At 41.3% G+C, this 17,735-nt stretch overlaps 1 protein-coding gene across 5 annotated transcripts in view; it reads right to left on the reverse strand.

Annotated features, from left to right (window-relative positions):
• The window catches only part of tsc22d1 (TSC22 domain family, member 1), a 285,022-nt gene that overhangs the window by 64,140 nt on the left and 203,147 nt on the right, over window positions 1-17,735 (reverse strand). For 3 of the 5 annotated variants that reach the window (XM_059967831.1, XM_059967830.1, XM_059967834.1), the window contains 2 exons: window positions 9,687-9,738; window positions 5,051-6,714 (listed from right to left, as the gene is read on the reverse strand). The exons of 1 other annotated variant lie outside the window; for it this stretch is intronic. In XM_059967831.1, coding sequence (XP_059823814.1) covers window positions 6,466-6,714; window positions 9,687-9,738 — 301 coding nt within the window. In that variant the 3' untranslated portion in view covers window positions 5,051-6,465. Of the gene's footprint in view, window positions 1-5,050; window positions 6,715-9,686; window positions 9,739-10,372; window positions 11,524-17,735 lie in introns of those variants that run through there. One more of the 5 variants, XM_059967833.1, reaches the window with a different exon arrangement.

The following is a 17,735-nucleotide window of genomic DNA, read 5'->3' on the forward strand; positions in this document are numbered from 1 at the left end:
ATTATTGGGGGAATGTCCACAGGGGTATTCTGTACTGTCTGCCCATTTCCCTTCCATCTCCTGACAGTCACCTATTTTTATGCCTTCTGCAACTTAGGGGTAACTACCTCCCTGTCATTTTCTCTGTTTCCCATGTGAGCTGAAGGTCATCGTCCCAGTGCCTTGACGTGATCTCTGAGGAGCTGCAGCTCAGTGAATCTGGTGCCGATGTGGTAACCTGGGAGCCTGAAGATCTCCCAGAATACCCACATCTCACGTAACAAACACAGCAGAGCCCCCAGATCCATTCTCGTTGCTCTAACAGGTGAAGAATGAAGAAGAAACTTACCAGTTACATACCTTGTCCAAGCTGGTTCTCATTGAAGTCTGATGACCCAAAGCCTCACCCACACAATGGCTGCTCTGCTTGCCCCTGCCTTATTTTTTATTTGCCCTTGCTAATGCACAAGGCCTCCAGCACCAATCTGACTGCAAATGTGCCACCAAGAAAAAACTGAAAAAAGTTCTATTAATTTTTAAATTAGTTATGAAAAAGGACAATAAAATTCTAAATTGGAGCAGGGTAAATTTTGACAGCATTAGACTTTGCAAAAATGAGTACATAGTTTTCAGTCAAAAGGACATTTGGTAAAGAGGAGGCTTTTAGAAGTGAAAGTGAGCATTCAAGATCTGCATGTTCCTGTCATCCAATAGAGAACCCTGGATGATCACAGACATTGAGGCTCTGATCAGGAAAAAGGTGTTTTAAGTACAGACCGATGGGATTAAATGAATCCCTGGAGTAGTACAGGGTGTACTGGAGTACATTTGGAAATCACAAAGGCAGAAAGGACATGAGACAGGTGAGCAAACTATTCTCGGGCTTCCAGTCAGGTACAGGTATCGATTATAAAGGTCCCTTGATGCAGGTTTCCACCATGAGTCCTGTCTGGCCGATGTACGTTGCTCCACGTCCGCAGGGAATCCTGTAACCTGAGGCCCAGGTAGGTCATCCTTGACTGACGTAAGCTGTGATTTGAGCTTCCTTGTGGGTTTTTGGATGGTATTAATCTGGTATTTTTTTTAGGATCCTGGTGAAACTGTGGATATATAGGGAAGACAGGTAGTGGCGATGAGTTCCTCCTCGTTGAGAGGAGCATCAAGGAGAACAGGTGTATTTGTTTGGGATACCCGGAGAAATAGGGGGCAGTAAAACATTGCATTCACAATAGCCATAGGATTGACTTCGAAGGCACAAAACTTCTGTGCCATGCCAATGGCTTTTGGGACCACCTGGTAAAGGAAATCATTGAAATAAAACCAGAGGAAAAAATTTTTAACAAGACAGATCTTGCTCCAAGGAAGAACTGGAATTCAATTGTAAACAAGGTGGGGGAGCAGAAATCTGATTGGATGAAGACCAATCAGGAGTGTCAGACTCTGGGAGTATAAATATCACCAGACTAGACATCATCCTTGATGAAAATGGCAGAGTTTGTTATTGAAATGTTGGTTAAAAGCGATACCTGTACCCAGCTGGAAGCCCGAGAAGAGTTTATTCATCATAAATGCTGATAAAGCACAAGATCTTTTTGCAGCATGACATAGCTTTGACAGAGAAGTTTAAAGAGAATTCAAATATTTTTTATAGACATTAAGGGGAAAAGAATAACCAGGAAGAGAATAGGGCCTCAGACCAAAGTAGACGTCCTCATGAGGACCTGTAGCAGAGAGGTGAGGTCTTTAATGAATATTTCTTCTGTATTCACTATGAAGGAGGGCATAAGTTTTCAGAACAAAATAGTGAATGGAGACATCTTGGTGATATTCCACAGCAGAGTTAATGCTGGATGTCTTAAAAGCATATGAAGGTAGATAAATCTCCAGCTTTGATTAGGTATATCCAAGAATGCTGTGGGAAGTTAAAGATAATTGCAGGAGCCCTGGTGAGATACTTACATCATCATTAGTGAGAGGTAAAATAGTAGAAGACTGAAGGGGGGGGGGGGCATTATTGTTGTGCATTTACAAAGAGCTGCAAAGAAAAAAGACTGGTAATTATAGACCAGTAAGTTACCAGTGGGATACAGGCATTCACATTTACTACCTCAGGGGACAAAAGACCCCTGTGGGGAAAAGATGTACTTGAATTTCTTCATCTTTACTAGGTTCCTGATAAAGTGATTGTTCTCAAAGCTTTTCCTTCACCATTTCATTCCCCTTGCATCCACCGAAAGAGATGTCTGATTAATCAGGAGTCACATATCCAGTCCCCAAGAGCAGAATAGCCCTGCAGATGTCGGAATTCCAAAACAGAAAATGGCAGAAACACTCCACAGCTCTTGTGGAGAGAGAAACAAAGTTGATATTTTACCTTTCTAATGATAGATTCTTAATCTGCTGAGTTATTCTCCTATTTTCTATTTCAAAATTTCAACATCCACAGGGCTACTCTGCTTTTAGAGACTTAATATATGATTCCCGATTAATCATTAGTAATGATCTTTCAAGAACCACTAGGTTCTGGTACAGTTCTGGAAGATAGGAAAATTGCAAATTGCAAATGTCACTCCACTCTCCTAGAAGGGAGAGAGACAGAAGAAAGGCAGCTTGATTTCAGTGATTGGGAAAATGTTGAAGATCACTATTAAGGATGAGGTCTCAGGGTACGCAAAAGTACATAATAAATAGGCCCGTCAGCATGGATTTGTCAAGGGAGAATCTTGCCTGACAAATCTGTTGGAATTATTTGAAGGAACAAGCAGGAGAGACAAAGGAAAATTGTTTGATGTTGTGTACTTGGATTTTCAGAAGGCCTTTGACAAGGTGCCATACATGAGGCTGCTTAACAAGCTACGAGCCCATGGTATTACAGGAAAGATTCTAGCTTGGATAAAGCAGTACCTAATTGGCAGGAGGCAGAGAGTGGGAATAAACGGTGCCTTTTCTGGTTGGCTGCTGGTGACTTGTTATGTTCCACATGGGTCTGTGTTGGGACCAATTCTTTTTCTGTGAGTATATATGTTTATATATATCAATATTTGGATGATGGAATTGATGGCTTTGTTGCAAAATTTGCAGGCGATATGATGATAGGTGGAGAGACAGGTAGTTTTGAGGCAGTAGAGGGACCTAGATTAGGAGAATGGACAAGGAAATGGCAGATGGAATACAGTGTTAGGAAGTGTATGGTCATGAACTTTGGTCGAAGAAATTAAAAGGTTGGCTACTTTCTAAATAGACAGAACATACAAAAATCTGAGGTGCAAAGGGACTTGGGAGTTTTGTGCAGGATTCCCTAAATATTAATTTGCAGGTTGTGTATGGTAAGGAAGGCAAATGCAATGTTAGCATTCTTTTCAAGAGGACTAGAATATAAAAGCAAAGATGTAATGTTGAGACTTTTATATAACACTGGTGATGCCTCACTATTGTGTATTGTGAGCAGGTTTGAGCCCCTTATCTTCAAGGATGTGCTGACATTGGAGAGGGTTCAAAGGAGGTTCAGGAAAATGATTCCAGCATTGAATGGCTCGTCACATAAAGACTGTTTGATGGATCTGGGCCTGTATTCATTCGAATTCAGAAGAGTGAAGGGTGATTTAAAATCTATTGAGTTGTGGAAGGCCTGGATAAAGTTGATGCGGAGAGGATGTTTCTTATGGTGGGAGAGTCTAAGACCAGATGGCATAGCCTCAGAATAGAGGGGTGTCTTTTTAGAACAGAGATGAGGAGGAATTTCTTTAACCAGATTGTGGTGAACCTGTGGAATTCTTTGCAACAGACAGAGGAGGCGGCCAAGTCTTCATGTATATTTAAGACAGAGATTGATTAGTTCTTGTTTGGTCAGGGCACAAAGGGATACAGGAAGAAGGCAGGAGATCAGGGGCTGAAAGGAAAATTGGATCAGCCTTGATGAAAGGAGACTTGACAGGCCAAGTTCTGCTCCTATATCTAATGGTCTTCTATTTGTTACTACCATGTAGTTATGCCATCTCAATTAATTTTAAATCCACTGCTGTGTACATTTCATCAGTCACACAGGTTTCTATTTGTCAAGACATTATCACAGCAAGTTTAGGAAGGCTTGCGTATGAAGTTTGAGAAAATACTCCCAAAAACTAGCTTTCTTCTGGATATTATCAGCTCCAGTAGATGCTTTAGGATCTGATTATCAAGTGCTTTACCACAATTTTTGGTTTTGAATTCATTCACATTGTTCATATTTTTTCAAAGTTTAAACAAGTTGCAAAGCCCAAGTTTGGGGCAAAGTTTTAAAGAAATTAGTAGCAAACTTGGTAAGTTGACAAAGGGTCTTCGATCCAAAATGTTAACTTTCTTTTCCCATTTTCTATTGTTATTTTAGTAAATAACTTAAGGAATGTTTTAAATAGTTTTACAATATGATGGGCTGTACAAACACAAGAGGTTCAGTGGAAATGAAGCAAACCATTTCAGTGGAAGTGAAGCACACGCACAGCAATTTATAAAAACTTTCATGGAAAGGAAGATTGCAATGTGAATGACGATGAGAACTCAAACCCTGCAGCTCCTTTACAGCTTCAGTCATCATATCCACACGTATAATTGAGGTAAGCTGTTCAAGTCAAACCTTCCTCAGTCTACACCTTAAAAAGGCAAGACAAAAGGTTAAAGATGTAAAATCAGAATTTGGAGCAACTGCTAAGTTTTACTGATTTAACAAGATCAAATTCAATGCCATTGATGAAGTCCATCTTATTTTTTGAATGACTAGATTTGAGAAAATCCCAGCTGTATAGATTAAGCAGAAAATCTTAACTTTCATAAACCATGTATAAAGTATGCACAGAAGAATGTTGTAATTTGTACAAGTAAGTGCTCTAGCCTGTACAACTATGACTTGGAATAGATTTTGTTTCTTAATAAAAATCAAATCTTTAATTGGGAGCTCTGTCTTTTTTGTTTTCTAGGATCACAACTAGGATTCAGCTGTTCAGATGGTGATTAATGGAATAAATTTATTCAACCTAATAACATTTCTTTTAAACTGTGTATAGTTAAAGGTAATAGTGAAAAAACAAATGCACAATTATTTACCAACATGAGTTTATTGAAAGTTTCGAAGTTGTGCAGCAGTCGAGTATAATTGAATGTGTTACAACTGTTTCAGAACATGCACCAGAATATAAGCAACACTATTACTGTTAATGTGAAATCTATAGCAGAGATCAGAACTGCTAACAGAACTTTTCAGGTCTGGAGTGCTTAATTATGAAAACACACTCTCGTGGGTGTTCTAAATATTGTACTACTGTTGAATACAGTTTTCTCAGAAGGTATTTAACAACCAACTAGAAGCAACAAATATATCCAGGCTGGATGAATCCATTGCTCCTGGAACCTACAGGAATCTAACCATTACAGTATAGATTTTGACAGACCAAAGGACTACTGAACCAACAGCATTCACAAAGAATCAATTTCACTGGAACCCAGGGACTCCCACCTCTCAACACCATTTCTGACTGGGAGACCGCTCTGTCAGTGCAGCATTTGCCACTGCTTTACCTTGATAGAAATGGGAACAGTAGACCACTTTCTATTATCTGTCACATACCATTAACTTACAAAAAAAAATTCTTCCAGGCCTACAGTATTTTTGAACAGCATAATTGTTCATGAATGCCATTTCTGTTCAACAGCATAAAAAATGTCCAAATGCAATTGGAAACAGCAAGATTCAATCTGTACAACCTAATAGTTACAGCTCTATATTACACAATACTTACACTACATACACAATATACATTAGATGAACAATCTTTTGGATTGTCACAGATCTTTAGAGTCACATCTAAATTGAAAAATCTACCCCTCTCCACATCTTAGAGAAGAAGTGTAAACAAAGCAAACTTGTCCATTTAAGGTCCAAGGTGACAGTTCTATAGTTCAAGTTAAATACTGCTAGCTTTGCCTTCATACTCCCATTGTGTCTTCATAGCTCATTTATAATTTGAAGTGGCCCACAGCACTGTAAAGGAGGGCACAGCCCCCTTGACTCCACAGACAGTATCTGATTGCCTCTGATCCACGTCTTCCTCAACCTTGTCAGGTAGTGGTTATATTAGCGCGCGCGCATACATGCGCATGCACACTCGGCTATAGCTGTGCTGAATGAAATAAAACTGTGCACGCATTCTCACAGCACGAGCAGCAATCAGTAAGCAGCACTCCGGACTGCATGACAGCTTCTCCTCTTGCGCATACAACCACTCTCTTCGAGAACAAGGTTCCATTCCACACCCTTAAAAGCAAACTCCTTTAGCTAAAGACCTCTGTCTTATCACCGAAGAGAGATTCTTTCTGGCTTTATACAACTCTAGTTCCCATAACCAATTAAGAATTGTCGGTGTGCGATGAAATATTACATGATGATTGAAATGACAGATTTATTTCTCTTCTCTGCAAAGCCCGATGGCCCCAGTGGTTTCTACAGCATGGACTTTAAGCTGATGATCCGCCGTTGGGTGGTGTGGATTGAGTGGTTTGTCCTGATTGAGACACTGGCGGAGAACAGCCAGTTGTCTGGAGCTGTGCTTGAAACTGAGCTAATTGCTCAGGACTAGCCAGAGTCTTCAGCAGGTTGTTCTCCTGTTCTAACTGAGAGTTTCTCTCCACCAGCTCTTTGATCTGTTCCTTAAGGACTTCCACTTCCTCCCTCACTGCGTACATCAAGTGACTCTTCACCAGATCCTACGAAACAAAGATTACAATTAAAGACAATTACATTGTACAGTACAGAACCACAATTTTAAACATTAATCTATTGCACCTTTAAAAAGCAGTCAACTGGTCTTTTCTGCTCGTTTGAGATGTTTCCTTGCCAAGATATTAATTTAACATCTGCCAAGAATAAACCACCTCTACAGTACATTACAAAGGCTTTTGTGGTTTCCCATGAAGATACCTGTGATCTTCTGTTTAAAAAAGGTTCTAATTTATTAATATAAATTTCTCAATTTTTGAAAAGAAACAAAATGGCAATATGAAAATCCCTCAGGTGTTGAGATCTCAAATCTTAAGTGTAAAATCAGGAAAGCACATTCTTTGCTATATCCTGGCAAGCGCCCATCTCATGAGAATACTCAAGACACAGATGGGTGGGTCTGAAAATGTTGAAGGGCAGGAAAGTGCACCACCAGCTACAGCAGGCATGAGAGTCTGTTCCCACTTCCCACCTGATACCCACCCAACCATTTACACAAAGCCACATTCCATACGTTTGCTGTCAGCACCCAGCTTCAGCTAATGCCCCAAGAGCTGACTTGTCACCTGATTGTGGGCAAACTGAGTTTTCACCACACAGCATGCCCAACACAAAACAACACAAAATGGACCAAGAGCGTTAGCAGGACATGAAGGGTGAAGGCAGGAGAAACATACAGCTGAGTTAGTTTCTGAGTTCACAGAAGAGGGCATGAAAGGAACACTATTGGCATTGAACAGGGAAAGTCAGTTGAGAAGAGTTGGTGACATAGTAAATGGCTAGGAACATGTACAAGTGGAAAACAGTTCTCTGAGTGAGTGGGTGCTAAACCCAAACACATTGTATCGCAGTAGCACAAAGCCCGACCAACTATCGTTTTCTAGTTATGTGAGTGAGTGGCTGCATTCTGTGGGTCTCATCCCAAGCCTGCCGTTTTTCAGTGTTGGATCTTAGAAATAAATGAAGGGCTAATAGCTAAAATTATTTGTGCAGGCACCAAAATAGTTTTTGACAGCAAAGAAAATTATGTTCTAGTACGATATCTATGGACTGGTTCACTGCATGCCAACTGGCAAATGGAATTTAATCTATAGCTGTGAAACAAGGTGAGAAAATGCACAGTGCAGTTTGAAGCAACAACGGGATCTTGTGATGCACGTTAGCTTAGGTGTTAAGGCAGCATTTGTGATGCTTGCCTTCACTGACACACATCACAAGAGTAGAGAAGTCACGCTGGGACAGAACTAAGCTACAGAGCAGCGTACAGTTCTGGTCACCACACTGAAGGATGGCTGAGATAAATGTTGCCAGGCTACAGAAGTTTAGTTATGAGCAGAGATTGTCATCATTTTCTTTGGCATACAAGATGGCCAGGACAGGGAGTGAATTAGATGAGGGTGTAAAATTGTGCTACAATCACATTTCCCTTGAAACTAACAAGAAAAATTGGTTAAACCATAGACAATTTTTTGCCAGAATGAATGGGAGTTGAACTCCCAATCTGAAAGATACAAAAACCCTCATCAAATTTATAACTGATGCACAGGGAGAGCTGGTAACTAACAGGGATATTCATCAAAGGGTAGAAGTGAGAAAAACAGACCAGGATGGCTATGACACAATAGACTCTTGTATGATTAACTCTACTCGTGCCCATGGTGGAAGCAATTATTTGAAGCCAAGCTGAGATTCTGGCCCTATTCTCTCTCAGTAACCACATTTTCTACCTGTGCAACATCCCTTACTTGGGCTTAACCACCGCCAACTCCCCCAATCCCGCTTAGTCTACACGTGAAAACATACACAGCAGAAATCTGACTGTCAGCACTCTGATTACCTACTCATCGCCCTCCTGCTCGCTCGCTCGCTCATGTTAAAATTCTCATTGTGGATTGCATTCCCTCCCTGCTCCTTTCCCCACTCATGAGCCTGCAGTGCGTGCCAAATGCCATCAGTTGCTGCGCTACCGATCGACTCCGGTAGCAACCGCGGGTCGACACTCCCCCACCCCTCCCCCACCTGCACTCCCACTTCCGCCCTCTCCCGCTCCTGACAACTGTTGACGTCACCGAAACCCACAGTGCGCCACGTCACTGGCCGTGACCAATCGGCAGCCGAGTTATTTATAGCCCGGGTTTAAGGCTTGCGACCGAGCGGCAGCAGCCGGAAGATGGATGCGAGTGGCAGAGGCAGTGCGCCGGGTCCGGGCTCTGCGACCCACCGATCCGGGGCCTCCCCACTTCCGTGAATGGAGCCTCGGTGCTTCTGGCACATTTCGGAGCGGCGGGGAGCTCTCCGCTCTACCGCCTCCTGCAGCTGCAATATACAAAGGCCCGGCCCCCGACCTGCTACAAATATTAAAGAGGAGGCTAGTGTCTTGTTGCACAATCTCTCACCCAGATCCCTAGGACACTTGTAATGCAAACGGAATGTTCACACACGGCAAAATAAACTCGGCGTTTGCGATGTGCACAAGCAGGGAAAATGTTTACTCAATCTGACGACCTTTCGGTAACATGAAAGGGTATTTTAATTTAGTCCGAATTAAAAACATGAACATTTAGCCTCGCCCTGCAGAGACAGTTTCTGTCCGAGGTCATGCCATACAAAACAGATACAGGAAAGTGTAAACGCTGTCTGCTTCACCTTGAGCATCTCTGCATTGATTCATTCGCACAATAAATGTCCTCAGAGGACTAGCGGTGGAAACACTAAGCACAATGTACAGCCATTCCTGAGTCGCCTTACTGCAACCTGTGATTTGGGAATTATTTCCATCCTTAGCCTTGCTTCTTCGGCATAGTCCCACAAAAATATTGTCCTTTTTCGCTCTCTCTGCTTCCCACAATTGCCGCATCCAAGAGCTCATCAAATAATTGAAATTGCCCCCCGTATTACTGTGCGTTTAATAAATACCCCTTTTCCCCTAATCGCCATATAGATATTTGGCTCCACTTACCATGGCTTGCTCGATCTTGTTGTCTATGGCTACCACACTGGCACCAGAAGAACTGGAAACGAAACACAAGAAAATAAGATTAAGGCTGCTATTCCCACTGATGCACAAAAAAAACATGCGAATAACAGCCAAATCAAGTCCCTGCCAAGATCAAATGTAGAGCTGAAACCTGATAATAGCCTTGTTTTTGTGATATCTGATGCATTATATTCAACAACTCCCCCTCCCGTGCGAGCAGTTTCCAAGGTATGCAACACGGCAATATCCCACCACCCCAGTAATATTTTAAGTACATTTTAATTGATGTGTAGGATCAATCTTTGTACAGAAAAAAAGACGCCGTTATCTTCACTTTTTGCTGACTCCGGGGTCCCCCGCTGTAATGCGGCAAAATAACAAGCCGGTGAGACGACGCCAGCCATTTTTTCCCTGCATCGCTCGACAATATATCCAGGGGCACACATTAACGCAGAAGCTCCCAGGACTCAGAAAACACAAAAAAAACCAAACTGGCTTTCCTCAGAAATACCCCCTCCCCCCACCACAAAGAGCTTAAGACTTCGAAGAAGCTGTCACCGCCTTTAGCATCGCAGACTGTTGCAATACAAGCGGCGTTTGCTAAACTGTATCTGCTCCCTCAAACATAAACCTTTCACTGCTCCAAAAAGGCAACCACCGACATTTACCTACTGTCTAATTTCACGGAGGCGTTTTCTGTTCCAAGCAAAGAGGAAAGGAATGAAATCGAGAAATTCCTCAGCTGGTAAACCCCAAGCTCCATCGCCAGTGACTTAAAATATTCAGCATTCATGCTATTTCAAAAGGAAGCTGCTGGAGAAACGCCGCAGAGGGAGTGTTGTGAGGGCTGGGAGTGTGGATTTTGTCTGGGACTGCTAGTGAACCTGGAAAGCCACCTCGACGGCTCCACAAAGAACCCTGTGATGGTGACAAACAGCGCCCGCCGCCGCTCCTGCACAAAACCCCACGGCACGCTCATCAGCATAATGCATGCACAGAACGCCGACAGCAGCGCCGCCCATTGGCTCACCTGATCCTCATTAACATAATATATACGCACGGAGCCAGCCGGCCCGCTTTCCGCTTTCATAATTTTCGCACGCCAGGTTACACGCACGGGAGCGCCCGCCCGCCCGCAGAGTCGGGTCCGGGGCAGGTAGCTCAGCAGCCCGAAACTCATTGCGGGAAGCCTTCCAAGGCGCATTTTAAACTCACATGCACAAAGAACCTCCCATGTACGGTTGTAGAGGTTCATACCAACAACCTGAAAAGTTAATACTATTTTCTCTGCAGCGATTTGAGTATTTCCAGCATTTTCAATTTTCCATATATTGTTGTACCACAGACTACCCAAGGGCAAAACCCACGCATGAGATTTCCAGACTATATCTGCTGATGCCTGGTGTAATCATGCACTTATGTAATATTTATATGGTGTTTCACAGATCTATAAAAATAAATGAAACTAAGCCACATAAGGAAATGTTTGGATAGGTGACCTAAAGCACAATTAAAGTGGTAAATGTTGAGGAGGGCTGTAAAAAGGTGGAAGGCATCAATGTTTGGGATCCAGGCAACTAAATGTAAAAATTTACAGAGAAATTGGAATATTCTCAAGACCAGAACTAGATACATGTAGAAGTACAGTGCTTCATGCTCTGTGGCACTTGAAGAGAGAGTTACATACTTAAATACCAGAACAAGGGTTAACTCTGGATTTAGGTCATGTTGTCCTCTATATAACTGCATTAAGACTTCCTTGTTAATAATAGATCAATTAAGATCAGTAAAATAAAGAAATTAAACTGAAAATTACATTTTACAAAAATAATACAAAATTATTTCAGCCTGGTTTGAAAAATCTTTGTTATAGACAAATTGTGCCCAACTAACATGAAAGAGGTTTTTGATTGAGTAATGAAAATTTGTTTTTCAAATTGAAGGGAAAAATAGAGAGCTCCCCTGGGGTCAGTACAAGGTCTACCACATTTCGTAATGTGTATCAACAGCCCTGAGTTAAGTATAGAAGGCACTAATTCTTAGAGGTGGTGTGAACTGCAAGGAGGATAGTGAACAACTTGAAGGAGATGCATGCAAGCTGATAGAATGGGCAGATAAACATTGAGAAATGAAAAGCTTTACATTTTGAAAGCAATACTGAAAAGGGGATTATAAAAGAATATAATTCCAAGTGGGGTTCAAAAACAGTAAGATCGGGGGTTTCATAGTGCATTGCAAGTGGCAAGTTGAGTCTAATGGTTACATTACCGGGTTTTATACACTGAGTGATAGAGCCATGCAGCATAACAGCAACAATAATGAACAATATAGCAACAGCTGCATTGTTTCAATTTCTGGGCACCATCAGGAAAAATGTGAAGGTCCTAGTTCTGTGTGAAAACTGGAGAAATTGGGGTGGCTATTCTGAGGAACTTGTGAGGGGATCTGATACAGAGATTTTAAAACATGACAGTTATAAATTAGGTTAATAGAGATAAACTGTTCCCTAGGCAAAAGAGTCAAACTAGGAGACACGGAATGAAAATGATGGGCAAAAATGCAATTTAGCACAAATAATAAACATAATAATAGTCTGTAATGTACTGTCACAGGTAGTCCCACTGGCAGATTCATTAGGACTATAAAGAGCTGCTTAAGTTCCTTAAAAGTGTATAATATTTTATAATTTATTTTACTGCATAACAACAGAAGTAAAGGTGGTGATTACGATTTTTTAACAAACTATGGCCTACACCAACTTTATATCAGGAGATGGGTATTATGCTCTTGCTTTGCATATTTTCTTGTAATATCAGTGGGTGTAAAATAAATACCATATTCAATCACTAGACTTTAATATACAAACATACTGTCCCCTACTGTTCATCACTGGTAATAACATTCAACAGCTTAGCAGTAGAGCTACTAAATATACAAACATTGCTCAAATTCATTAAGCTGTTGATTCTAACTCCATAGAAACTTTGAAAGATGGCAGAAATTGAGACAGCACTCTACAGAATGCTTTCTGAATTTCCTATAAAGACCTTTAATGCTTCCAGTATTTTTCACTTGTATTTAACATTCCAAATTGCATATTAAAAGGATCATAATGGAAAACATTTTGGCACCAATACACACAGAGATAAAGTGGTAAATGTTGAGGAACATTTTAAAAGAGAGGAAAAGGTGGCAGACAGGTTCAGAGAGAAAATGTCAGAGCTCAAGGCTAATGCAGTTGAAAACTCAGCACTGCACAAGTGATTGCATGATTCTAAAAGGAAGAATTAATACGCTGATCAAAATTACAGAAATCAAACTATCAAATCCAGGAGAATATCAAAGGACACAGCAAGACATGAAGGTTTGATTATAAATCCATCAAAAACTGGCAATTTCTTTTCCAAAATTTGAAACTGTCCTGAGGAAGTGGTAGTAAGTTTTCTTTTTAAACCATTCTAATGTCTTTTGCAGGTACTCCTATAGTGATGCTAAGATTTTGATCTAACAAAGAGATAGACCATTCTCCATGATGACAGTGGCTCAATCCCCACCAGGGAAAAGGGTTGTTCATACTAGAAGTAACACACAACACTAGGCTGACAGGTTTTTTCTAACCTTCTCTGTAACCTGTCACCTTTACTATCATTTTAATGACATCAACTGCAAAAAAGTTCCAGTTGCTTTCATCAGTTGCAATTCCTAAAATGCTGTTGGGACTTGAACTTGTGTTCTGCAGATTAGTCTGACGTCAGTGGTGGGAAAGATGCTGGAGTTAGTCTGACGTCAGTGGTGGGAAAGATGCTGGAGTCAATTATAAAAGGTGAAATTTTGACACATTTGGATAGCAGTAGAAGGATCAGTCCGAGTCAGCATGGATTTATGAAGGGAAAAATCATGCTTGATTAATCTTCTGGAGTTTTTTTGAGGATGTAACTATGAAAATGGACAACGGACAGCCAGTGGATGTAGTGTACCTGGACTTCCAGAAAGCTTTTGATAAAGTCCCACATAGGAGATTAGTGGGCAAAATTAGGGCACATGGTATTGGGGGCAGAGTACTGACATGGATTGAAAATTGGCTGGCTGACAGGAAACAGAGTAGCGATTAATGGGTCCCTTTCGGAATGGCAGGCTGTGACCAGTGGGGTACAGCAAGGTTCAGTGCTGGGACTGCAGCTGTTTACAATATACATTAATGATTTAGATGAAGGGATTAAAAGTAACATTAGCAAATTTGCCAATGACACAAAGCTGGGTGGCAGTGTGAAATGTCAGGAGGATGTTATGAGAATGCAGGGTGACTTGAACAGGTTGGGTGACTGGGCAAATGTATGGCAGATGCAGTTTAATGTGGATAAATGTGAGGTTATCCACTTTGGTGGCAAGAACAGGAAGGCAGATTACTATCTAAATGGAGTCAAGTTAGGAAAAGGGGAAGTACAACGAGACCTAGCTGTTCTTGTACATCAGTCAATGAAAGCAAGCATGCAGGTACAGCAGGCAGTGAAGAAAGCTAATGGCATGCTGGCCTTTATAACAAGACGAATTGAGTATAGGAGTAAAGAGGTCCTTCTGCAGCTGTACAGGGCCCTGGTGAGACCCCACCTGAAGTATTGTGTGCAGTTTTGGTCTCCAAATTTGAGGAAGGACATTCTTGCTATTGAGGGAGTGCAGCGTAGGTTCACAAGGTTAATTCCCGGAATGGCGGGACTGTCATATGTTGAAAGATTGGAGCAACTGGGCTTGTATACACTGGAATTTAGAAGGATGAGAGGGGATCTGATTGAAACATATAAGATTATTAAGGGATTGGACACACTGGAGGCAGGAAGCATGTTCCCACTGATGGGCGTCCAGAACTAGAGACCACAGTTTAAGAATAAGGGGTGGGCTATTTAGAACAGAGATGCGGAAAAACTTTTTCACCCAGAGAGTGGTGGATATGTGGAATGCTCTGCCCCAGAAGGCAGTGGAAGCCAAGTCTCTGGATGCATTCAAGAGAGAGTTAGAGCTCTTATAGAAAGTGGGGTCAAGGGATATGGGGAGAGGGCAGGAATGGGGTACTGACTGTGTATGATCAGCCATGATTACAGTGAATGGCGGTGCTGGCTAGAAGGGCTGAATGGCCTACTCCTGCACCTTACTGCCTATTGTGTATTATTCCAGCAACTTAACAACTGATCAATCTATTCTTGAAAGTATTACATCAAATTCAGCATAGCACAGTGAAGATCATCTCAATTTGTGGCTTTTGTAACCACGTTTATCATTTTGTTGATTTCTTATAGATTCAACTACAGATTCAACTTTCCACCAGTGTAAAAGAATAGCCTGTACCGGTGCCACAAAGCCTCCAAAATCTTTTTCGTCAAAGTATTTTCCATCAAACGTTGTGCTTATTGCCAAATTTTGGATTAACTTCATCAGGTAAGTAGCAGCAAATATAAAAACAAAGTACCAAGATTCTGAAACAAATAACCAAAAGAATAATGTGCGCTCATAGTTCAGGTGAGATCCTTCACCAATGCAACTAGGGGTTTCTGTTTTACTCTAGCTGCATGCCTGGTATAAGTCAAAATAAACAACTTGCAGACATTCAAAATGGTATCTGATAGTGAAAAAACATAACTGTGAAAATGTGACCATGGAGAACAAAGAAAATTTTAGAATTAAATCACTTTAGCAGGAGATGAATCTTTTGTTCTCATAGGTTTTAATCTTACCTTGGAAAACAAAAAAAAACTTGCACCACTTGAAAGCAAAATGCTGTAAATAATTATAAAAATAGGCCAGGCACAATCTGCAGAGGGAGAAAAAGGTAAACGAAAGGAAAAACTGATAGGATGGAAGTCGAGAAAGATTGCACAACAAAAAATGATGCAATGATTGCTTATAACTGTATATTAGGAACGAAACTGAAGTCTTGTATTTATAAAGCACCTTGTACACACTTGGGATCTTCCAAGGTAAAGAGAGATTAGCTTTGTCATGTGTACATTGAAACATACAATGAAATGCGTTATTTTGCATCAAATCCAATCAGCGAAGACGACAACATGCCCACAATTCACTAACCCTATCTGCACATCTTTGCAGGAAACTGGAGCACCCAGAGGAAACCCACATGGTCACAGGGAGAACATACAAACTGGTTGCTACGAAGTGTGGCACTAAGGACAATGTTACCATGCCGGCCCACCGTACAGTACTCTAGCGCCAATATTTTTAAGTGCCATTACTATTGAAAAGTAGTAAACATTGCAGGATCAGTATTATCAAAAAAAAACACTATCGTGGTAACCATCACAAGTAATAAATATTGGCCAGGGTGGAGGAGTAACTCTGTAAATTTCATGTTGTCTTTTATGTCCAAACCAAGAACACATGCAAAGCTTCAACTGATACTTGGGGCACAGCACACTTTAGTACACTAGCAGTGTTTGTCTCCACACTGAAACAACAACCTTAACCAAAATTTGTCAGGTGTGCTAACAATTGAACCATCCAATCCCCACAGATCTACTGGACTGGGTGAACCTGCTTCACAATTTGAGGCACTGAGTTCGGGTGTCAGGAAGTTACATTGCTGATTGTGCCACTGTAAGGAGAGGTTCACCAGGATGCTGCCTGGATTAGAGGATGTGTGCTATGGAAGCTGGACGAACTAGCATTGTTTTTTTCTGGGGCAGTGGAGACAGAGGACAGACCTGACGTAAGTGTATAAAATTATGACAGACAGAGATACCCAGTATCTTTTTCCGTGGGTCAAAATGTCTAATTCTAGAGGGTATGCATTTAAGCTGAGAGGGGTATTTCAAAGGAGATGTGCAGGGAAGTTTGTGTTTAAAAAAAAACTTTATATGGTTATGGGCTGAGTGCAGGTCGGTGGGACTAGGTGAGAGTAAGCGTTCGGCACGGACTAGAAGGGCTGAGATGGCCTGTTTCTGTGCTGTAATTGTTATATGGTTATATGAAGGAAACAGTTGCCAGCACCTACCACTTTCCCCACTTGATGAATCAGTATCTCTCCAGGTTGCTCACCACTTGGGAGAAGCACAGAATAACAAGGACAAATAATGTACTCTGGATGGGAGAAATAAAGGGAGGTTTGGGAGATGTATGACAGCAAGATGACCAAGACCTGAGGTCTGTGGTGGCTAAAGAAACACAGGTGGAGATGTAGGTAACCTACTTAACATTATCTTTACTAGTCTACCTGCAGTCATGTAATAGTGGCTACTGCACCATTTTTGTGAAGGCTGCGACCTATCTGTATACTGAAAGTATGTTCGGTTGTGCTGGGGCACCATCACCAAGCTGATTGTGTCAAATTCAATGGATCAACCAACTCAGAATCTAACTGTTCTGCTAGTTGCCCTCAGTATGCCCAAGTCTATCAACCTGTCTCATTTGGCTTGAAACCCATTATCTTAGCCCTTTGATGCTGCTGCAGGACTTTCTATGGTAGAAATGTTCATTATAGATTGAAGTGGCCCGATTCTTCTTCTCAAACTGAAGTGGTCTTTGAAGGACATAACTGTGCCAAAATACCATCTTTTTCCCATAAATATTGTAACATTTTCACCACACAATAATCAAGGAAGTCTAACCTTTGACATTTAATGGCACGATCATCAAATCCATCAGCATGTATGCTCAGTGGCCACTTTATGGAGGAACTCCTGCTCATTAATGCAAATATCTAACTCAAAGGCACTCTGATTCACTCAGTGTAAAACATCAGCCAGTCATCTGCTTCATTTTTATCTTCCTATTCACAAATGCTACCAGTCTACTCTACACTGTAAGAATATTCAGATTTACACTCAGCGGCCACTTTATTAGATACATATGCATGGCAATGTAAATATTTAATCAATTATGTGGTAGCAACTCAGTGCATAAGAGCATGTAGACGTGGTCAAGAGCTTCAGTTGCTGTTCAGACCAAATATCAGAACATACAAGAACTGTGATCTAAATGACTTTGACCGTGATGATTGTTGGTGCCAGACAGGATGGTTTGATA

Source organism: Hypanus sabinus, chromosome 4 (genome assembly GCF_030144855.1).
Source record: "Hypanus sabinus isolate sHypSab1 chromosome 4, sHypSab1.hap1, whole genome shotgun sequence".
NCBI classification, from domain to species: domain Eukaryota; kingdom Metazoa; phylum Chordata; class Chondrichthyes; order Myliobatiformes; family Dasyatidae; genus Hypanus; species Hypanus sabinus.